General features: G+C 37.0%; 1 protein-coding gene across 5 annotated transcripts in view; it reads left to right on the top strand.

Annotated features, from left to right (window-relative positions):
• The first annotated feature begins 211 nt into the window (after nt 1-211).
• Nucleotides 212-23,666, top strand: part of KDM6A (lysine demethylase 6A) — a 273,917-nt gene continuing 250,462 nt past the window's right edge. For all 5 annotated transcript variants that reach the window (XM_069065747.1, XM_069065751.1, XM_069065749.1 and 2 more), the window contains exons 1-2: nt 212-366; nt 644-707. In XM_069065747.1, coding sequence (XP_068921848.1) covers nt 212-366; nt 644-707 — 219 coding nt within the window. The remainder of the gene's footprint in view (nt 367-643; nt 708-23,666) is intronic.

Genomic DNA, 23,666 nt, shown 5'->3' on the forward strand with positions numbered 1-23,666 from the left:
CGGGGTGTCCGCAGCCTCTGCCACCGCCGCCGCGTTGTGATTTCTCGGCGCCGCCGCTCGCGGTGGAGGAGGAGGAGGAGGGTGGAGGAGGCGGAGGCGGCGATAAAGTTGGTGTGTCGGTCCGCCCGGAGATTGGGGGATTTTGTTCGCGGCCCCGGCCCGGGCGGGGGGGGGGTCTCGTTGTTGGGAGTTGTTAATTCGCTGCGTTTCCATGAAATCCTGCGGAGTGTCGCTCGCTACCGCCGCCACCGCCGCTTTCGGTGATGAGGAAAAGAAAATGGCGGCGGGAAAAGCGAGCGGCGAGAGCGAGGAGGAGTTCCCCAGCCTGACAGCCGAGGAAAGAGAGGTGCTCAGCGGACTCGACAGGTACTGACCGCAGCCCGGCCGGGCCCGAGACGGGGGATCCGTGCCGCTCTCCCCCGGGGGGAGGGTGGGGGGACACGGTGATTTGTCTCGGGCTTGCTAGAGGCGGCGACGGCGCCGTGTGCGGCGGGACCCGCTCCTTCCTCGCTGCCCGGCCGGCCGCTGCCATCGCCGCCGCCGCCCCCGCGGGGCCCTCCCGGGCGGCGGCCGAGGGACGCGGGGGGGAGGCGGGTGCCGACTCGGGGACATTAACGCGCTCTCTGTCCGCCTCTCCCCGCAGCCGACTCTTCGGATTTTTGAGGCTTCATGAAGATGGCGCCAGAATGAAGGCCCTGCTGGTAAAGGTAAGGAAACCCCGGGAGTGAGCGGACGAGGCGGCCCATCCTCCTTCTCGACCCCTTCCCGGTCGTCGGGGGCGGCGGGGGGCGGTGTGGAGACTCGGGGCCTGGCTCGCCTCCGCCGGAACTCGGACGTTTGATCTCCGAACTCCCTCGGACCTCGTTTGCCCCCTCCCCCCACGGCCCCTTTTTCCTCCCGGATCCACTCCCTGCTGCCGGGGGAGAAGGAGGGGGCAGCTCGGGGCGGCCCAGAAATGGTCTGGGGAGAGGGAGGCAGGAAATTGTGCTCCCTCCCTTCGGCCCCCACCCCGCGGCCTCCCCAGCCTGCTGCCCCCTGTGGTTACGGCCCCCTCCCCGCTGAGGAGCGGCGTAGCCCAAGTCCGAGGCGGCGGCCCATAGCCAAGCCCTGGGCTTGATGTCCGCCGAGTGGGGAAAAAAACTGCCTATTACCCGACCTGGGGTTCGGGGCGAACCCCCCGCGGTCGAGCGGCGTGGGTTTGGGGGGAGAGGGCAGGGGCCAAGGGTCGCGGTGCTTGTTAATTTGTGCAGGAGCTAGGTTTCTCGCGCCTCGTGATGGTAAATACCCGGAGAGAATCGTTCCCAGCCCTGCCCTGCCGACCGGAGCCGCGAGCGCCGTCCCAGGCTCGGTTCTGGCGTTCTCCTGGCCCAGGCTGTGGGGACAGGGCGGCGGGCACTTCGCCGTTAGACGGCCCAGAGTTGGGATTAAAGCTGTTAACAGGCACCGGTTTTGTGTACGTTTTACCTGAAGTTCAGTGATGTGTTTACTTTTTTGGGTCCAGCTGCCACTGAAATATTGCAGTTGTGTATATGCGTGTGCGTGTGTATGTCCTTTCTTTCTGGAGCCTCCTTTACTGTCTTATTTGCCCGGGGCTCAGTGCTAGGATTTGGGGTACGCTGCCTGTTTATTTGTGTGGAAAGTTGTTGGCCCTGTCATTTAGTTAAGTAATGGCTGCTCCTATCGGCCCAAGATGGCGGGACGGGGTGGGAGGAGAAAGTGAGGGGGGCGGGCTGGGGGAGGGAGGAGAGGTAAACATGGAAAGAAATAGTAGCGATGAATAGGTTTCTCTATAGAAGAGTAGTCTTAACAGTATTTAATAAAAACTATATGAATAGTAGCAAATAATTTACCCACTTCCTGAGCTTGGAAACAACATTCATAAGCTTAATGAATCCTTATCAACCTGTAGCATATTTAGTAGCCTATCGGTAAGCTGTTTGAACAAAGGCTGTGGAGTCTTCAGTCTGCGTCAGTTTGCACCTCAAGGCTAAAAAAGCCTTGTTGAAACATTTGTATGCCTTCATTATTTTTTCCCCCTAAAACTCAAGAGTAGGGGCATTAGGCAGTACACCAGTGAGATGATGTTTTGTTTCCTAGTGTGATCAATAACTTTGCACTTGACACCTAACCTTGTTAAATTTATAAAGAAAGTGATTAAACCTAGCGTGTTTTCTTCCATTGGTTTTGTTGTTGTTTTAGTTTTAAGGAATCTCAGCATTGTAACCCTTAGCGCATTCATTTTTTTAACACTAAGGCTAATTCTTCTGCATCCCTGTGCTTTCTCTTTAAAGTACATAGCAGAGATTCTGATTTAGCTAGGCTTTATAAGGTCATTATAAGTGTACAGTAAATATTACTTTTCAGAAAATACAGGTCAGTTATGAATACCATACATAAAATTTGACTTAAACTTTTAGTTAGTTACATTTTAACTAGAAGTAGTTAAACATTCTGGGAAAAACGGTTAGCGATTAGTTCTGATACCAGATTTAATTGTACAAAAAAAATTGTCTTAAGCCATGAAATTTAAGTTACAGTGTGAGCATTTTTGATTTCCTTTTAAAATACTTGAATTTCATAATATTCTATGATTATAATAAAATACCGATGTAGCAACTAGTTTAACCATGGTTTAGAAGTTACACTCCTTTGACATTTAGGATGGATAATTGAAAACTATTTGTAATTGGAAAAGTTTGGCCAGATCACTTAAATTTTAGTTCTTACAAGTTACTGCTTAGTTGATTATTTTTAATGGATTATAATTTTTTTAAATGAGACTTGATTTTTATGTGTGTAGAGTTCATTGATTTTAGAGTGATCATATTTTTCTGTCAGTAACACTGAACTTTTAGGTGAGAGTATGGTTATTATGCCACTGTAGATGTGATCTAGTGAATCTGAAGTATTGTTTTTGAATTTTAGGAAATGGTTTTGTCAAGCATATATGCTGGCATGAAGATAATGCTTTCTCAAACCTTTTCAAGCAGATAAATGTTAAGTGTTTACCTGAAGTTTAATAAAAAAATTGGAGTATATTAGAGCTTGACAAAATACTTAGTATTTAGTTAAAATGAAAAAAGCTCAAATTTAAGCTGTATGATTGAATGGATCAGCTTTAAGGCTCACTGGGTTGTGGTTCCTACCTGATTAGGTCAAGACTCATTAGCCATAACATTAAAGTATTTAAGTGCAGTAAAATACTCTGAATATATGGTTGCAGTGTCTTGCAATTCTTAGTTGTAGCCTGAACATAACAGTTAAGGTATGTGTTGTAAAGCATAGAAAGCACCATAGCCTTTCTCACTGTTTGTATTCAAACAGAATGAATGAGCTGAAATCCTGACATTGGAAGTATTTTAATTATCTAGTTTCCCAGGAATGTTATAGGAAGTATGAAACATTATTTTGTAAAATGTTGGAACCATGTTGGTTTTCAGAATCTTTCTATGAAAGTTCTCGTTGGCCTGGGACACTTTAGAGGCTAGATAACAGGACTGAAAAAAGTCACTTGTTTTAGTCTTCTGTCTTAAAACTTGTGATTTTTGTGCCCCCTGACCCACCCCTTCCCCCCTTGGCAACCTCCAACCCCCAACCCCCAAAGCACGACTGACTCCTGAAGTGTTTTAATGGTTTTTTGCTAAATCTTATGGTGACATCACTCTTCTAGGGATGATTTATCATCATCCTCTCAGTCTCTCTGACTCCCTACCAATTCTCTAGACTTGGCTCAGATTATGGGCATATTTTATACTCTTGTCATCCTCAGCCTCATCTTCATCATCAGAAGCAGACACTTCACATCATGCTTTAATATTTTACCAAAGTGTTTTTTAAAAGCTATTTTTCACATGTTTTCTTATTTCCCTCCCCTCCCCCAGTGCCTCCCATGGTTTTTACCCATTAGGCCCAAGAATACTTTGCTTTAAATTCTCAGATCCTTTGATGTTCGTTTATGTATATATCAATTTTTATAATAATAACTTTACTGACAGATAATTTTTCTCTTCTGTTGTGATGAAGCAGTCTACTTGGTTTTTAGTATCTGTTGCTATTCTTATATAATGCTAATGGTTCTGTGAAAAGTCTTCAATTGGTTAATTATGTATATGGTAGGGGAAATAGTGTGGTATTTAAAATATTGGGTTATACAAGTATTCTAACTATTTTAAAATCAGTCTTGAAAAGTCTTAAGATGCTGTTTGATGCTGACACTCAGTCTTCTAAAATATAATACGGGGATTCTTATTGTTTTAATTATAGTGGAGTAGTTGAGAAGTAAGAAGTAAAACATTTTAACGGAAAAACAGCTATGATAAGTTTTTTGTGTCTTTTAAAAAACCTTTTGGGTTAATTTTGTTTTATCAGAATAAAAGAAATGTTGAATTAAAGTATAATTATGGTATTGTTTTAGTATAATACAAGTGGGATTGGGAATCCTGAGTATCTATGCCATAGAATAATTATTAAAGTGTCTTGATAACTCTTTTTTATTTAGGGACAAATTTTCATGAATTTCAACTTTGACTTTGGTATATTGTTAAACATCATTTCTGATTTATATGAAGTAGGATCACTTTTTGAGATGTTATATAGTGCACATTGATAAAAATGGAGTTTTATTTTTTTTTTCCTTTGTGGGAAATTATTGAAGTAGCTTTAAAAATATTTTTTCTGGGCATTGGAACTGGCTTAATGGATTTTAAAGCATTCATTTTCCAAAATTCTGGTTTTCTTGGATTAGACAGGTTAATAACAGCCAGCAATTACAAATTATAGGGGTTCTTGATTTTTGGTGGTAATTCAGCTGACACTTAAATAGATTTGTTAATTTTTAATGTTTGTATTAAATCAATCAAATAATGATTGATGTTTCTGTTGATAGAGCTATGAACTTTACTGTGAAGAGTTTTTGAACTATACCTTTTAGGGTTTAGATGTTGTTTTTAGAAGTTTGAAAAGTGATTTAAATGGAATTGAACATGTTCAGATGAATTAACATAAGATTTTATTTTTTGAAAATTGAGTAATGAATTTGTATGCATATGCTGAGTGCAGATGTATTACTGTTTTCTAGTTAGGAAAGCAATCATACTTTGAAAAGTTTGTATTTACAGGTTCCTAGAAAAGTTAGTACCATGCAGCCTTCACATGAAATGACCCTCAAAAACTAGCTTGATTTGCCTATAGGTTGAACTAAGATAACAGAAAATGTTTGGTATCTGGAGATGTTTGGACAATTAAAATTTTATGTGGCAGTAGTAGTTAATGCTTAGTATTGGTTTTTACTAAATAAAATTACTAGGGGTCAACTGACTGTCAAATTAGCCTTTAAGTTCTTTGGAGAAACTACATATGAAAGATCAATTCAGGTGACAAAGCATGGTGATGATGGGAATATAACTTCTTAAAAACACAAGTTAGTGCTATTTAGTGTTCTTTTTTTGGGCCAGGTAAGAATAGTATCACTCATTATATTGCATGTCTTTGCTTCAGTTTTTTCATTAATGAGGCCAAATGTTATTTTACAATCCATAAGTAATAGGTTAATTTTTTTTTCTAAGTAAAAAGTCAGGGAGAGGTCCTTTGTGCTTATTGGAACTTACGATAATGAACGTTAGCACTGTGCATTATTAATAATAATATTTTTGAAATGTGGTATCTAGAGAGCTAATTTGTGTTAAGAAAACAACAGCATATTTCCTAAGAACTGAAATGGTGGTTAGGCTATTTGTGGAACCACATGCACTTTATTTGTAGAATAGTTAATTAATTAGTTTGGAGGTTATTTAATGAATATATAATTGACAATCATATATGAATTTCACATGATTTAATTTTATTTCACAGATGATTGTAGTATTTTCAATATTGTATTCAAGGTCTTTAACTTTTTGCAGTCCAATTTCCAGAAAGTTAATACATTACTTACGATAAAGGTCCATGTTTAAAGTTCTTCCAGGTTTGTCAAGCTTATATTTATTTTCAAGTTTCCAGATTGATTGTCTTTTAAATGTGTGAGGGGTTGAATTTTCAGTTCTTGATTTTAAGAATTTACAGTGTACATATAAATATAAATGTGTATGTATTTTTTCTTTAATTAGAGACTTAGGTCTTGGACTCATTTTTGGCAGGTAAAGGAAGAGCTTATTTTCATCCTCTTCAAGAGGTAGCTATGATATTTATCTATCCATTGATATTTTAATTGAAATCTTAACATTTCTTGGAAGTGAAAATGAAAAACTTATAAACTCATTGAGGTAAAGAAAATGAAAAATTTTTGTTTACAGATGGGGATGGATGGGTAGAAAACATGTACACCTTTGAGGATGTAAGATAAGTTAGTATATTTGTTTTCCTCTTGTCTGGGACCATGTAGTACCTGAGGGGAGTAAAAATGCTTGGCTTTTTCTACTTTTCATTATATAAGATGGGTTTGTGACTGCAGGCAAAAAGGTTGTGCCTTTTATCTCTCTTACTAATTCACCCTAACGTTAGGGAAAATATGACTTTCTGGGTCTCAGTTTATTCATTTGTAATGGGAGAGTTTAGATGTCTTCTAAAAGTCTCTTCTAGCTTGAAGTTGTTTGATTTGATGTGTAAAGAGCTAGTTTGTTGAAAGGTGTACTGTTTTTGGTTTTTGTGTTAGGTCTATGGAAATTACAGAAATGACAAATAGCATATGATATAGCAGCATTATGTTTCTAAGAGGTGTATCTATGGCATTACACTTGGAATTAAGTTTACTTGACATTTGGTTTGTGAAGTTGGCAAAAAATAAAAAAAATTCAAATATAAAAATTATTTCCTATGACTTTTATATACTAGCCCCAGAGTTGATAGGAAATAGTATTATTTTAAAATCATGCTTCATTCATAGTTCATTTAATTTTTTTCCCCTTTCATCCTTTTGGTTAAGTAACTTAAGAGAAAGGCAGAAAAGTATATTAGAACACTTCTTCTTTATAAGCATGCTGCTTTGCTTTAAAAGCCTATGGAATATATACAAGAGAAACACAAGCTTTATATATAGTGTGCAGATCACTTACCTTCACTCAGCTTAGTTTCCTTATCTGTAAAATGAATATGATACATGTAAAACCTACCTCATGGAGTTTTTGTGAGACTGTAATTTTTAGGTGCTATAGAAAAGGTTTATTAATTTCTTCTCAACTTGTTGAATGTAATTTATATAGAAATGGTCTTGGGACAAGTTGCTTTCCTGATATTTTTCTTTTGCACGTTCAGTAGGCTACTTCATTACTGTTTTTGTAGTTAAATAAAATTATTAGGATGTAAACTTTTTATTGTTGGCTTCCGGAAAGCTTCTTTGGGACTACTGCAGTAGCAGATAGGATGATGGGGGTGATTGTTTTCTGTATTTTGGAAGGATTTTCTTCCATGTAGCTTGGAGAGCATGAGTATTTAGTATGCCGTCTTCCCAAATGTTGTTCTTAAGGTGTGTGTGTGTGTGTGGGCAAGGCAGTCAGGGTTAATTAAGTGACTTCCCCAGGGACACACAGGTAGTTAAGTGTCAAGTATCTGAGGCCAAATTTGAACTTGGGTTCTCCTGACTCCAGGGCCAGTGCTTTATCCCTCTCCCCAACTAGCTGTTCCTGTTCTTAAATTTTTAATGGATGATCATTATTATAGTCTGATAGTTGTGGGTAACAGTTCAGAAATGGTTCTCTCTGTGGTAATGCTTCTATAGTATTGCTTATCAGCTGAATTTTTCAGAACGTTGAAGTATGGATTTGCAGTATAAGGATTTGTCATTTATGGGGGGGAGGGAGTGTTCTGAACTTCTGATGTTCAATTCTAGCCACCAGGTCATGTCTTGCTCAGTATTCAAGGTGTTGAATTTTTGTAGCCTGCTGTGCTTACACATTTTCTGGTTTATCTTTTGTGTAGTTGATCTGTTCTTCACAGACAACACTTCATCTTCCAACTCTTTTCTTTTGTACTCATGCTCCCCTGAATGCACTTATACTTCACCTCCACTACTCTTTAAAAACCTTTGTGAAGCTATTCCTGATCCTTTTTAGGTTCTAGTGCCCTTTCCTCAGACATTTGCCTTGTACTATCTATATTTTGTCAACATTTGTTTCAATTTTGACTTTTTAATCCCCAGCACTTTACACAATGATTGTCACATAATAGTTTATAATAAATGCTTATCTGTATATTAGTCTGTATGTCTGGATAGTTTAGGGATAATCTTCAGATTTTTGGATGGTGATAAACCTAGTCCTGAATAGCCTTCTATTTCTATAAACAAATGGGGGTGATGGAGTCATTTGTTCAACTTTATTGTTGACTGATTTCATGCAGATGTTGACTATAGAAGGCCTTTTGATTTACTCTTGAATCTTAGCTGTTTCATAGGCTCCATGAAGAGGTAAAGCACTTTCATTTACATTTGACAAATCCAATGGCACATGCCTCTTGTTCTTGTTTCAAAAGTGTTTGTGTAGGTTTTTGAATTATCTTGTGCTCTGAGTGCTTTGAGAATCCCCTTCTTTTTTTGGAGAGGAGTGTTAAAAGTTGGTTGCCTTAAGGTGCAAGTACTGTGTTTTGTTAATACTTCACAAATTGCCCTATATTTTGTTAATACTTTACAAATCCATTATAGTTCATTTTGAAGTTCCAAAAGTGTACATTAAGATTTGTACTGTGTGGGTGCTAGTTGCTTTAAATGAGTTTTTCCCATTGACTTTTTTATTCAGAATATAGGAAGTTTCATAATGTATTTTGGCCACAGCTTTCTCCTTAATGACTGCTCAGCATGTTTTGCCTGGAAAGACCCAGGGTATTTGTAAGTATGATCTTCCTCCATAGGTTCAGTTTGATCTCCTGGCTTTAAGCTTGAAACTTTGATGTTTGTGAACGGTTGTACTTTTAAAGCTCCAGATAACTGATATTATTGGAGAAAGAGTTCATGAGATGAAAGGGCTGTTTTAATGTTCCCCATACAACTTGATGATCCATCTATGTAAGTATAGTGATAAATAATATTTCTTGATTTGATTTGACTTCATCTTTAACTTGGAAGACAGACTTTCACTTAGGGAAGATGATAATGGATTTAAGGCTGTCATCATCATTGTCATCATGATGGTAGTGGTTTTTATTGGCAACATGGCATAGTGATTTGAGAGTTGGTGTCAGTCAGGAAAACAGGGTTTCAGGTCCTGCTATTCTGGGCTAATTGCTTAATACCCCGTTTGCCTCTGGCAACTCTTCTTAACATCATAAATTCTAGAGGAGCTATCTATCTGCATCCAAATCATTCAACAAATAGTAAGCACTTAACACAGTGCTAGACACTGTGCTAGATTCTTGAGGATATGAAGAAAAAAATGAACCAGTCCTTGCTTTTAAGGAGCTTGCAATGATAGAGAAAGATCCTTACCCAGAGCTCCTTATGTTGGGGAAACCATAGGTATGGTGAAGAATTTTAATTGATGATGATGATGATGATGATTTGATGTATGCTTACATTCCACTTTTGACAGTTACTGGCTGTGTGATCCTAGGTATGTAACTTTAACCTCTTAGCCCTAAGATTAAGTTGTAGAGAATGTGACCACCTGCAGAAGTAGAGGAGTTTCCTTACTTGAGAGTTCCCTTTACCAGTAAAATCACAGGTCCAGTCATCATAGTCGTCTCGTCGTTGTCGTCATTGTCGTTGTGATCATTATCACATCATAAGTATAGTAAAAATAATTATCTTATGGATGAGGACCTTCGGGGAGACTGTAATTATTTACCAGTAGGAGCATCTGAAGAACCTCATAAATTAGGAGCACTTACTGTAGCAGGATTCCATTGGTTTGCAGAATTTAAAAATGAGGAGACTTGATCAGTTTCTATTATTGTTTTGGAACTTAGTTCCACGTTAGGGAGGGGAAAAGGGAATTTGTTACAAGACTTATGTGTCCAAAGAAGCTTTATTGCAAGCATAGACTATCTATGAATGTGTGTATGTATAATAGCTAAAAAGGATAAATTATCTAGAATATTAAGTATAAAATACCTGTATGTCTGAGGTGAGAGCGGGAAATTGGCGGCCTCAGATTTGGTTTCTCTGGCTGTTTCACAAAGGCTTCCCCCATCTTTGCCTTTTTATTTAAGAAAAGTCCTTTCTCTGACATGTTTTTGAAATGTGCTCTCCAATGTGGGGTTCCCTGATGGTGATGGCTGGGGGAACATGGTTATCTGCCAGCTCAGCTTCCCATGAGTACAGTAATTGGTTGAGGGGAAATGAGAGTAAGATACTTGAATATTTCCTGATTTACTCAAGATTAGTTAAGGTAACAAGGGAAATGTGGAGGGTGCTATATTTGCTACCATGGTGCTCTGGGAATGCTATCCCACTGCAGATGGAAACTTTACCTCTGAGGTTTATTACTGGAAAAACTGGGGAAGATCTTGGTTAGTTTTCAGGGGGAAAGCAAAAAGTAAGGTACACTTCATGCTTGTAGGATATATACTACTTAAATGGCACATGCCAGGAGACTGGCGTTGGGCTTCTTCTCTTCAATGAGAAATTAAAGGCCTCATAAAGGTTGGATTTCCTCTCCCAGTTATGATTCCACATGTGAAATCTTAGCTCAGACTCCACAGGGGAAGAACAAACTCCCAATATACAAAATCCTAATAAGGGGATAAAGGCCTTATTAATATAGAATTCTCTGTGTTTGTGTGTGTGTGTGTATTCTGCAATAAGCAATATTAAATCATTTATTAATATTCCTCAGGTTAGTGACAAATGATAACAAAAGTCAGTAATAATGGAAGAGCATTATAGCAGTTAAAATATTTTTGACCCTATTACTCCTTCCCGTGTAAGATAACCTCCTTCTTTTTAGTCTCTGAACAAAAGTGGTGAGCACCTTGCTCAAGCATATGTCTCCTAGTTTTTTATGTCTAACTTGATATTGATAATCAAGGTTTGTTGAACAAAACTGTCTCCTAGCTATCAAGGAATCTTGTTAATATCTGTATGAGAGATGGAGGAGATCCTTTAAGATTGTCTTTTGCTCTGTGTCAGATATATTTTAATACTCAGAGAATAGTAAACAGTGGGATTCTATAGATCTTTCAATTTGTGACATTGAAGAGGTGCCGTACTGCAGAAAACTGATTGCAAATGTTTGCCTATTCTCTTCGTACATTTTTATCTAGTGCCCTTGATAAATGTGAAAAAATTCATAAGGATTTTATAGGGAGATGAAAAAGTAGGCATATGGGTAGGTTACTGATGTCTTCTTGATTGCCTTTTTGGGGTAATAATGCCATCTGTTATCTCTCTTCCACCCCTCATTTTTTAGTATCTTCCCTCTCTTTTCAGATAACTTGAAAATTGATCCTATAATGTTTTCAGAATTATTTTAGCCCCATGAAGGATTGTCTTCTGTGTGTACTTATTACCCCAATCTAGCTATTCTTTCTGAATAACCTGATTCATATCAAGGGCCATTTCTTCATCCTCAAAGCATATTGGGAAGAGTGTACATGTGACCTCATGTTGTGAATGATGAAAATAAATTGATGTGTTTCACATTAATATTGTCCCACACCTGCAAAGAAGTTGTGGGTAGAGGATAGGAGAAGAAGGTGGCTTCTCATACCTCTTCTTTGGGGCCAACCTTGATCATTGTAATTTTACAGCATTTAGTTTTGTGTAGAGCTCTATAAAATACAGCAAACTTTTTTGATGTGTTGTTTAGTTTTGCTATTCCCCCCTGCCCTTTTATTCTTTGTTATAGGGGATAACTTTTTGGTAGGGGCAGAGGCAGATGGAAGGGGGGATACTTTGGGAAATGTAGGTGATGGAAAACCAAAAGATATCAATAAGATTTTACTTTAAAAAAAAAAGTAACTTGTTTATAGGGATTTTCACTCATCTGTACCTTATTTCAGCTTTTTTGTCCTTGTAGCTTCAATTTTCTGTCTTAGTTGTATCTCAAACAAGCCTTCTGCAGACAAATTTTCATCTCCTCTTATACTGCTTATAATCTTCCATCCTCCTGGTAGCATTTTATAATGAGCAAGTGAGAGCAGGAACATGGTATAACAGAAGGAACATGGGATTTGGAATTACAGGATTTGGGTTCAGATTCCAGTTCTGCAACTTAATACCTGTGTGTGTTCTTGGGCTAGTCACTTCACCTCTTTGGGACTCAGTTTCCTCATCTGTACAGCATGAGGGGTTTGCACTTGATGACCTCTGAGGTCTCTTTCAGTTCTAAATCTGAGCTTGAATTTGTATTCTAACTGGGTGTTGGTGTTGTTGGCTACTGTTTTTCTTTTGCTTGGCAAGAAGAATAAATATTTGTCCTCTGAGGTAGTTTCTGGGTTTTTTTGGTCTATTGAGCTCATAGTTCACATTGATTAAACTTTTGTAGGCTGTGGTGATACTTAAAATCAATATTTTTGTTCATGATGGCAGTATGATAGAGTGGAGAAGAGTTGTGGATTTGGAGACCGAGGACTTGGGTGTGGATCTTGCTTCTTCTGACAGTTAATACCTAGGTGCTCTTGGGCCAGTCGTTTAATCTCTGTGGGTGCTGCCAAGCTTTCTCCTTTTTAAATTGAGAAGTTAGAAATAGATGACCTCTGAGGTTCTCTTGCAGTTCTAGATCATGATCCTGTGAAAATTGTTTCCTTGGGGTAGCTAGGTGGCGCAGTGAGTAAAGCACTTGCCCTGGAGTCGGGAGGACCCCAGTTCGGTTCAGGCCTCAGACACTTAACACCCACAAAAAAAAACTAGCCATGTAACCTTGGGCAAGTTACTTAACCCCAATTGCCCTCCCCCCCAAAAGGCAAAAAATAAATAGAAAATTGTTTCCTTTGTGGTATTTTTTGAGGTTGTTTTGAGTTGATTAAATTTTGCAGATCTTAATAATCTAGGCTCATCTTTTCATAATTTTTTTACTAGATTGATGTTTTAGAATTATATTCTTACTATTTATTTGACATTACTATATACATACTGTTTTGAAAATGACTTACCTGCAATCAGTGGGTATATAGTCCAGTAGTTCTCAAACTTTTTGGTCTTGGGGACCCCTTTACACACTCCTCCCTCCCCCAAGAGCTTATGTAGGTTATATCTATTCACTGTTTCCTTAGTATATTAGAAATTAACATTAGTATTATCATAACAGTTTTGACCTCTCATGGACCTCCTGAAAGTTTCTGATATGCTCAATTTTCTTATTTCTAATTAAATCTGGAAAAAAAATATTTTAAGTGCCTGTTATATATGCCCAGAAAGTAAACAAACATTTATTAAGTCAACAAGTGCTTACTAAGTGCTCACTGTGTGCATGAAACTGCTTAAATGTTGGGGACAAAGATAAAAATGAAGTAGTTCCTGCCTCAAGAAGCTTATATTCTCTTCATGTTTAGGACATTCAGACTTAGTTATGCTTTGTAGGTATGCAGCTTCGAAGTGGTGTTTAATCATTTGGTCTTCATTTCTTAGTCCTGGACCATATGTGTGTATGTGTTATTAATTAAAGAAAACATCAGCAAGCAGGCATTTCAATATACCAAAAATTAAAAGGAGGGCCATATATTAAAATGTGAACTTATGTTCTATACAGTTTTAAAAATGTGTATCTAGTTTATAGTAGTAAAATACCTTGCTTCTTTTTGTCCCCTTCTGAACTTCTTTTTGCTCTCCTGTGCATTTTAAAAATGTTTTATTGATTTTTAAAAAAACATTGCTACTTTTGCATGACTTTCATTGCCTAGCCACTCTCTCCTTTCCCTCTCTTGTAATAGACAAGTACATGCAAGCATAACAAAAATTTTAGCCATCATAAAACCGTATGGTCTCATTATACATCTCTTCAACCTCAGCAAAAAAGTGAGAATCATGTTCACTCAAGTAAAATGCAACTTCTAAAGTTAAGATTGGTCACCAAATTGATCTCAAGTCTTTTAAAGTTGTTACAGTATTGTATTAGTTATTTTCCTTGTTCTGCTCAGTGTACTCTCCAATAATTCATACAAGCATTAACCCAGCTTTATTTGAATCTGATGTGTTTTTCATTTCTTATGGGGCACAATACTCCATTACATTTATCTACTATAATTTGTTAAAAAAAGAAAAAACCCAGTCATTCTCCTGTTGATGGGCATGCACTTTATTTCTGATTTTTTTGCTATTCAGAGGACATGCACATTTCAGTGATTTTTTTTTTTTTTGAGAGCTTTGGTAATAGAATTTTAGGTTGTTGTACCAAGATGATTCCACCAATTCACAGCTCCACCAATGTTGCATTAGTATGCCTGTTCTAGATTTCCCTCCAACAATTGTCATTTTCTTTTTTTGGGGGGAGGTAATCTTTATCAGTATGACAGGAGAGCCTTAGTGTTGTTTTAATTTGTTTTTCTCTTATTAGTGTATTAGATCATTTTTTCATATGGTTGATTTCTTATTTTGAAAAATGCTTGTTCACATCTTTGACTATTCATCTGTTGTGGTACACTGTTTCCTAACATGTTGTCTCTTGTCTTTCTCTGTGTCTGCTTTTGTGTTTCAAGTTACCGAATATCAAGGTAGGCATTTTGACTTGGTTTGAAGACCTTGTGAAACGTTATATAAGAAGCAATTGTGGCCTTTTCTTATGCTTATGCTCTAAACAAGGTGAGATGATGGTGTCCAATGAAATAATAATTATTGTTGCTTAAGCTTGCATGTCGAAACTAACACTTTATTTACTATTTACTTTGCTCCCAAAGCTGTGAACCATTATTTTTTTAAACTGTAACTTCCTTATTTCATTTATAGTATGCATATAGTATACATCATACAATACAACATCTTGCTGTGGCTTAATTCTTCCAGTAGTAAGCATCACTTGTTGAAGGCTGTTGTATATTTTTTCTTTGTTTCATGGTTTGCCATAGCCAAAAGATTGATAAACTACTTGTGAAGAAATTCTACCATACTTTATTTTTATAGTTAATATTTTTAGATGATAGACAGTAGCCACAAGCTTCATTAAAAAATCAGTTTTATATTCTGGTCTGAATTCTGACCCTCTCACTTTCCTACACACACATTCTCTCATTCTCTCTCTCTCTCTCTCTCTCTCTCTCTCTCTCTCTCTCTCTCTCTGTCTCTCTGTCTCTCTCCATTGAGAAAGTAAGAAAAACAAAACTGTTACAAATATACACTGTAAAGTGAAACAAACTCCAGAAATAAGCTTCATTCTGTACTCTTGTGTCAATTGCCTCTCTGTGAAGATGGGTTAGCACTTTTCATCACAACTCCTTTGGAATTGTGTTTGTTTATTGTATTAATTATAGGTCCTCAGTCTTTCTGAGTTATTTGTCTTAACAATATTGTTACTTTATCAGTTCTTCTGTTTCTATGCATTTTACTTTTGTATCAGTTCATATAAGCCTCCTAGGTTTCTTCAGAATTATTCCCACTGTCATTTCTTAGAGTACAAAAGTGTTCTGTCACATTCATTCCATAGCTTGTTCAGTCATTCTTTAATTGATGGAGTTAGAAACCCCTTTTGTTTTCATTCTTGGCTGCTGCAGACAGCTGTTGGAAGTATTTTTGTCCATTTGAATCCTTTTTCTTTAATCTATTTGGTGTATAGACATAATACTGATGTTGCTAGTTACAGGGAATGCACAGCTTAATAACTTTTTGGGCCTAGTAACTAATTGCTTTCACAACTTTTTTTTAATTTGGAAAAGACAAATTTATTGGCATGGTATGGTGAAGGTAGGGCTTCCTTACAGAATTTTCCTCACTTGTATCCAATGCTATCCATCCACGATAAGCTAATATAACTTTATTTTGGGAATTATTATGTTAATTTTAATGATTTGTAAAAGGTTGCATTTGTGTTTTCAGAACTGGTAGCATGCCTAGTTCTTCCGACCTGTTGAATGCTTAAATTGATAATACCATGTGATTAATGTATATGTATGTGTTTCTATATGAGAAATATCATGATGTGGTGGATAGAGGTCTGAGTTCAAGTTCTATCTGACTATCTAGCTACATATGACCATTGGCAAGTCATTAAAACTTTCAGTACTCCAGGCATCTGTCTTTAAGATTTGCATCAGTGTAGTGGCATTAATAATATCACAGGCTTTGATAAAATTAATGTCAGGTTAGCAATAGTCCTTACTAGGTGGCCTCTTGTTACTTAACCTTGGGTATCTACCACTTGTTGATTTTCTGTGTATTTTCTTTTTTACTAACTTTAATTTAACATTTATTAAGTACTATGTTCAGTTAGGGAATTTAAACATCACAATATGGGACAGACAGTATGGATGGAAGAGTTGAGCCTAGAGCCCAACAGCTGAAGTGACCAGTCTGGACTGCCTTAGGGGAAATTGCAAACCTGTGTTCTCTGCAATTTACAGTCTACTAGAATTGCCTAGTACACTAAAATGGTAAATTACTTGCCCAGGGTCACACAGCCGATATGTGTAAGAGGCAAGACTTGAATCTATATCTTCTTGGTTACTGTCTCTCAAAGATCATTTAATGAAGAGGTGTCAAATTAGTGGTCAGTAGGACATAAGTGGTCTGCAAAACTTCCATGTGTAGCCAGAACTCGATTAAAATGTAATGGGGAGGGGTGGCCAGGTAGCACAGTGAGTAAGAGCACCAGTGTCAGGATGACCTGGGGATCAAATCTGGTCTCAGACAACTTAGCACCCACCCAGAAACACCTGGCCGTGTAACCTTGAGCAAGTTACTTAACCCCGATTGCTTTAAAAACAAAAAACTAAAAAAATGTAATGGGGAAATGTTTAACCAAAAAAAAAAAATACAACTCAATATAGAAAATGTCAATTTGTGGTTTTCTAAGGGATCCATTTCTATTGGAGTTTGACAGCCACTTTTTAATGAAAGGCCCATCATTTTCTTTATTTTTTAAAAAAGTTTTTGGTCTTTATTAATTTGTTCGTTTACTTTTAGTTTACAAGATTCAGTTCCACAGTTCGTTTGAGTTTCAAATTTTCTTCCCCTCCCCTTTCTCCCCATGGCAGCATACAATCAGGTATAGGATCTGCAGATACTTTCACATTAGACATTAGTCAGGTTATAAAGAAGTATTGTATCAGATGGAATGAACAATTGGAAAGAGGAAACAGAACCAAACAAGAAAAAGAAAGAGAGCAGGTAATTTGCTTCAATCTGCATTCAAACTCTGTTCTTTCTAGTTCTTTCTCTGAATGTAGACATCTCTCTCCCAGGAGTCTTTTGGAGTTGACTTATAGCCCTACATTGCTGAGAGAAGAGTCCAGTTTATCAAAGTTGGTTGTCACACGTATGTTGGGTCTGTAATTGTGTACAAATTTCTCCTGGTTCTGTTCTTCTCACTCAGCATCAGTTCATATAAGCCTCTCCAGGTAAATATGAAGTCCATCTGCTCCTTGTTTCTTATGGCACAGTAGTATTGCATTACATTCATATACCATAACTTGTTTAGCTATTCCCCAATTGATGGGCATCCCCTTAATTTCCAATTCTTTGCTACCACAAAAAGAGCTGCTATAAATATTTTTGTACATATGAATCTTCCTCCCACTTCTATGATGATCTCTTTGGGATACAACCCTAGAAGTGGTATTGCTGGGTGAGAGGATATGAAATTACTTAATAGCCCTTTGGGCATAGTTCCAGATTGCTCTCCAGAATGGTTGAATCAGTTCACAACTCCACTAGCCATGTATTAGTGTTCCCATTTTTCTACATCCTCTCCAGCATTTATCATTTTCCTGTTTTGTCATCTTAGCCAATCTGACTGGTGAGATGTGGTACCTCAGAGTTGTTTTGATTTGCATTTCTATAATCAATAGTGATTTAGAGCATTTTTTCATATGCTTATAGGTATCTTTAATTTCTTCCTCTGAGAACTGCTTGTTCATACCTTTGACCATTTATCAATTAAGGTCCATCATTTTCAAAGGCCACAAGGTCAATAAGTGCCAGGCCCTGGGATAATATGTATATATTTTTTTAAGTGAAAGATCTTTTCATTTTTGATGGTTTAGAAAAGTTTTGCTCTTCCTTAAGGGCCTGGTTTTTATTGTATTTCACATCTTAAGATTTGCTTTCCTTTTTCCATTATGATAGTAATGATCTTTAAGGGACATGAAGGGACATGAATTTAGTCAAATCATTTTTATAGAAAATAGATACATGGTCAAACAATTAATGGAGCTAAGGTAGGAAATCATTGTATATTCCCAATACATCATTATTATTTAGAGTACTTTGATACCTAATTTTATTCTTTTATTCATTAATTTGTTGGAAAAGGTCAGCCTAGAACACTGTTTATCTAGTTAAATGGTGCTAAATACTGACAAATTACATTAATTTTGATTATAGACTGTTGTTTGGTTTAAAATATTTCAAACTTTTGGAATAGATTTGATAATGCTGATAAAGCATGAAAAGTTGTAAAGTATTGTAATGTTTAAATTCAAAGGCTTATCCAAAATTTGAAGTAATGAAATTTTTATTAGCAAAAGAAAGGACTTCAGAGGCTGCCTATTCCACTGTATTCCTACCTGCCATATCATTTCAGTATAACATCATGTGGAACTTTCCCTTGGAGCCTGAAAGACCTGGGTTCATATAGTGCCTCTGACACTGGCAGTTTGTGTTGCCCTTAGCTGGGCCCTAATGACTCCTTTAAGCCCCAGGCACAATTCTGCAGGTGCCGAGAGGGTATAGACCTGTTTTAGTGGTAAGAGAACCCTCATTGGGGAGATCCTCATTGGACATTTCCATTGACAGGTGGAAGGGACTTGAATAAGTCATCTTACTCCAACCTTTTACAGATGAGAAAACTGAAACCCATGGGTGTTAAGTTACACATGCAAGGTAATACAGGTCTGAGAGTCAGAATTGGAGGCTGGACCCTGTGATTTAACCACACTGTATTTTTGACAACTGTTCCTTAAGTAATTAAGGGCATTTCTGAGGATAATTCCTCTTAAAGATTATTTTAGCTAGGATATGATACTAATGAAGTCTCTATTGTGGTTTTTGTCTGCAAAGATTTGCTTCTTTTACCCAAACCACATCTTTAATATATCTGAGTTGCTACAAAATTGCCTGCTTTTGGTCACAGAGTAGATTGAGGGAAAGAATATGAAATGAAGAGAAATACTATACTTTTATAACAAGAATAGCTTTTAATAATATAATATTTATAATTAATATAAATATAATCTAATATATTTAATAATATAACAATAATAATAGTAAATACTTTTAAGGTTTGCAAAGCACTTTACATATTCTATCTTTGATCCTCACAATTCTTTGAAGTAGTTGCTCTCAGTATCCTAATTTTACATATCAGGAAACTGAGATAGGGTTAAGTGACTTGCTCAGGGCCACACAGTTTGTATAATGCAAAATTTGCATTTATTTAGGTCTTCCTGACTTTCCTAGTCCCTCACTCAATCCATTGCACCAACTAGCAGTAGAATTAGTTAACATCATTTTTAGTTGATTAAACTGAAGATTTGCAGTGAATCAAATGAAATTCACTTAGGTATTTTCAGAGGGTAAATGACTTAATCTTTTAATAAATTTTAAAAATTCTGAGCTTATAAAAAAAGCATTTGGTATTATTTCTGCATGAAACCATTAATCCCCATTATATATTGCTTGCTTTTAAAAAAAAGGATGTAATAAATTCTTCATGTTACTTTTAAAACTTTCCAGCTTGTATTCTTTTCGAAACAAAAACAGAAACCAAACCTCCTGTTCTTTCCTGTTCTCTTTTAAAAAATATCAGTTACCCCCTTCCCACAGCTCAGTTCCCTTCTCCTAATTAAAAGTCAAGAAAAAGAAAGGGGGTGGGGGAACATAACTGGAAACCTTGTAATAAGTATGCATAGTCAAGCAAGATGAATCCATTCCACAACCATGTCCAAAAAATATGTATCACTGTACTTTATGTCTGGCACTTCTAAGATTCTGGGTAGCATGTTTCATCAAATGTCCTCTGGAAATATGTCTGATTCTTGCGTTGATTAGAGTTTCGAAGGCTTAAATCTTCAAAAGTTGCCATTTTTACAGTGTTATTTTCCTTTTGCAAATTGTTCTTCTGGTTTTGTTTGTTTCAATCTGAGTCAATTCATACTATCCAGGATTCTCTTAAATAATTTGTTTTGTTATTTCTTACAGAGCAGTAATACTCTTACTATATTCATGTACCACCCTTCCTTTAGCTGTTCCCCAGTTATCTAAGAGTAAATCTAATGCATTAACTTCGATTCTAGTTTTTCTTTTTTCTTGATTGTCCCCCGCCTTTCATGATCAGAAAAATCTGTTTTGCTTGTGATTATTGGTATTTTTCCCCCTCTTCCCTCACTCCTCCATTCCTACTTGTTCCCCTGTTCTGATGAATTTCCATAGCTAATTGTATATATCTGTGTGTATATGTGTATTCTTTTTCGAATTAGAGTTCACCTGATGCCCACTGCCCTCAGCGTTTGGGTACTTTTCTTCTCACACATCCCAGTTAACAGAAATATATCCTACTCTTCCTCCTTTCTTCTGTACCAGTGTGTATTCCTCCTTTTCCCTCTCTTTTCTTTCAGCTCTTAGAATTAATCCACAATGAGACCTCTATTTTCTTATGTAGCTTTCCACTCCTAAGCCCTCATACCCTTTTGAAGACATTAAGGTTCTGAGGGGACACATGTTTCTTCCCTCTTTTATTAGAATAATAGAACTGCATCACATAACTCCTTTCATTTGCCAAAATAAATTTACCTTCCTCAGTTTTTCTAGACTCTTCAGAGTTCTTAGTCCTGGTCTTGTCATCAGAAATACTTGGGAGTTCTCTATTCCTTTCCCTCACCAGTAAGGGTAATACTTTTCAGGATAAGTTATTTTTGGTTGTAAGCCTATATTGTCTTTTGTAACCTTTGTTATAGGAATGTAAATTTTTAAGATCTTCCCTGCCCCGCCTAGGTTAAATGCACCTGGAGCCTGTGATGGGAGGCTTGTTTTTCAGGAACTCCCACACCTTGGTGCTTGCTTTGTGATTGGGCAGTAGGTCAAGAGGGTTGTTATATTCTCTGACGCAGGAGAAGGCTATATAATCCCTGATGTGAGGCTTTGTTTTGGGGCTCACTTTGAGAAGTGTTGTGTGATTTGACCAGATGAGACTGTGCAGCCCCTGAGAGCCCCCGGACTTTGAAAACCCAGATGTTGATGCTTCCCTCTCTGGTAACTGTTAGGTATGGATGTATATAATGGTCAGACAGTTTGGAAGCCTGTCTGCTGAAATGTTTCTCTGTCTTATAACATCTGCTTGTAACCTCTGTATACTCTGAAGTTCGGGTTGCTGAACTTTTTCCCCTGAACTAAGTAAATTATATGTTTGATTGATTAAAGCAAGATTGTTAACCCATTTTGAGTTGCTTTCCTTTAGAAAAGCAGATCTAAGAACCTGTGTTGGCAGCCACCCTGGGGATTCTGGGGTGCTTGCTGCAACAAAGATCTCTTATTTCTAGTAGAAACCATTAGGTATTGTGTGATCCTGATTCTATTTCCTTAGTACTTAAACTGCTTCTTCTAGTTGCTTTGCAGTATTTTTCTTTTTTTTTTTTGCTTTGATGTGGGAACATGGGATTTCGGCTATGACATTCCTGGTATTTTTCCTTTTGGGGTTTATTTTCAGGAGATGATTATGAAGTCTTTTTTTTTTAAAATCTATGATTATGATTGCTGAAAAAATCAAGTGATTCTTAATTTATCTCTCCTTGATCTGTTTTGATATCAGATACCTTCCATTTTCTTATTTAAAAAAATTTTTTGATTTTGTTCTAAGATTTCTTGCTGTTTCATAGTCATTGATTTCTCTTTGGTCTATCCCATTATTCATGCAATCCAATTCTTGGGTGAGGTTTACCATTTTTTCTTTTAAACTATTTAGCTTTTTTGTCACTGCTTATACTAGTCTCAGAGTTTTCCATTTTGGAGGATCAATAGATTTTTCAATATACATTTTAAAAATTCTGGTTGGTATTTTTTCTGATTTGTCTTCACAGCCTTATTTCCTGAATTGGGCCTATGGCCAGGTTTCTGTCCTTGATCTTTTTATGGGTGGGTTGGGCTCAGTTAGTCTCATCCTGGGTCTTCTAAGTTTCAGTTTTTGATCTCTAATTCTTAGAGTTAGGCTTCTGTGAATCTTTGTTATTTGGTGTGTTGGATCTTCAGGATCTTCCCTGGTAGAGAGTATCAGAATAGAGTGTTAGGCTCCTAAGAGCCCCAGGGCCTGGGGTGTTCTAGTCTAAGGACTGCTTTCCTTTGCTGATCCCCACTGTGGGGCTTTCAGGTGTCCTTACCTTGGGAGATTTCTTAGAGCCTGCTGAGAACCCTTGCTGGTTCTAGATACAAAGCTTTGCTGGCATCAAGGTGTCCTTCATTCATCTCTGATTGCTCTGGAAGGCTACCCCACCTGTTGTCTTTGGACTTTTGGCTGACCTTTTGTATAATTGTGGGGTAGAAGTCAGACACTTATTGTAGCTTATAAGTGGATTTCTTGATTATTATTTCAATCTAGTGAGAACTTAAGGGAGTAAATGTGTGGGAAGCTGGAGTAAGTTTGTGGGAACAGGATATTCTGCTTTCTGCTGAATCCCTGAAATCCTCAGTGGATCCATAAATAAGTGGATCTACAGATAAACAATAATAAGTAATAAATTCAATAAAAAATAAATAATTCATATATAAAAAGATTTATTTTGTTGTTATTGTTGCTTAGTCATTTTTAGCTATGTCTGACTCTTCATCATTCCATGTGGGGTTTTCTTGGCAGAAATATTGGAGTGGTTTGCCATTTCCTTCTCCAGACAATTTTTACAGGTGAGGAAACTGAGACCAGCAGGATTGGGTGATTTGCTCAAGGTCACATTGCTAGTAAAGTGTCTGAGGCCTTATTCAAATATGATGTCTCAAAGATGAGTCTTCCTGACTCCAGGCCTGGCACTCTTATTGTACCACCTAGCTGCCCCAAAAGATTTATTATTGATTATTATTTATCTTTATTTTTTATTTATTAATATTTATAATAATATTAACAATAAATTATTATATTTATTTATAAATATTTTATATGATTATTATATTATTTATAATAAATAAAAACAATAAAATTAATAATAATAAATAATTATTTATTATTATTATTGTCAGAAAGTAGAGGATACCAAATACAAGAATGCAAGACAGATCTCACTCTTCAAGGAACTTACTCCTAATGGGGGAAGACAAAAAAAGAGTTGGAAGTGGTGTGATAAGGTGGTCTGACTTGAAGGCCCATCCATTTCTAGCAAGAAATTTCCTTTATTAAGAAATTGTGCTGTAGTAGAACACTCACTGTATGGTTTACAAAAGTCCTGGATTTGATTGCTGACTTAATGGCTTCCTAGCTATGTGACTCTTAGGGATACTATTTGAACTAGACACTCCATAGGGTTGTTTCTTAAATTAAATGAGATAACAGAAGTTACAGCAGTTTGCAAACTATAAAGCTATTTCTATCTTTAAGGGATTTGTCGTAATTTGAAATCTTTAAGCAGAAGTAACTAAAAGCATTTTAGTGGTATGTTAAAATTTATTGTATTTTAAA

This window comes from Petaurus breviceps, unplaced genomic scaffold, assembly GCF_028583685.1.
Source record: "Petaurus breviceps papuanus isolate PSGF00001 unplaced genomic scaffold, PetGlider_PUasm1.0 90700, whole genome shotgun sequence".
In the NCBI taxonomy this organism is placed as follows: Eukaryota; Metazoa; Chordata; class Mammalia; order Diprotodontia; family Petauridae; genus Petaurus; species Petaurus breviceps.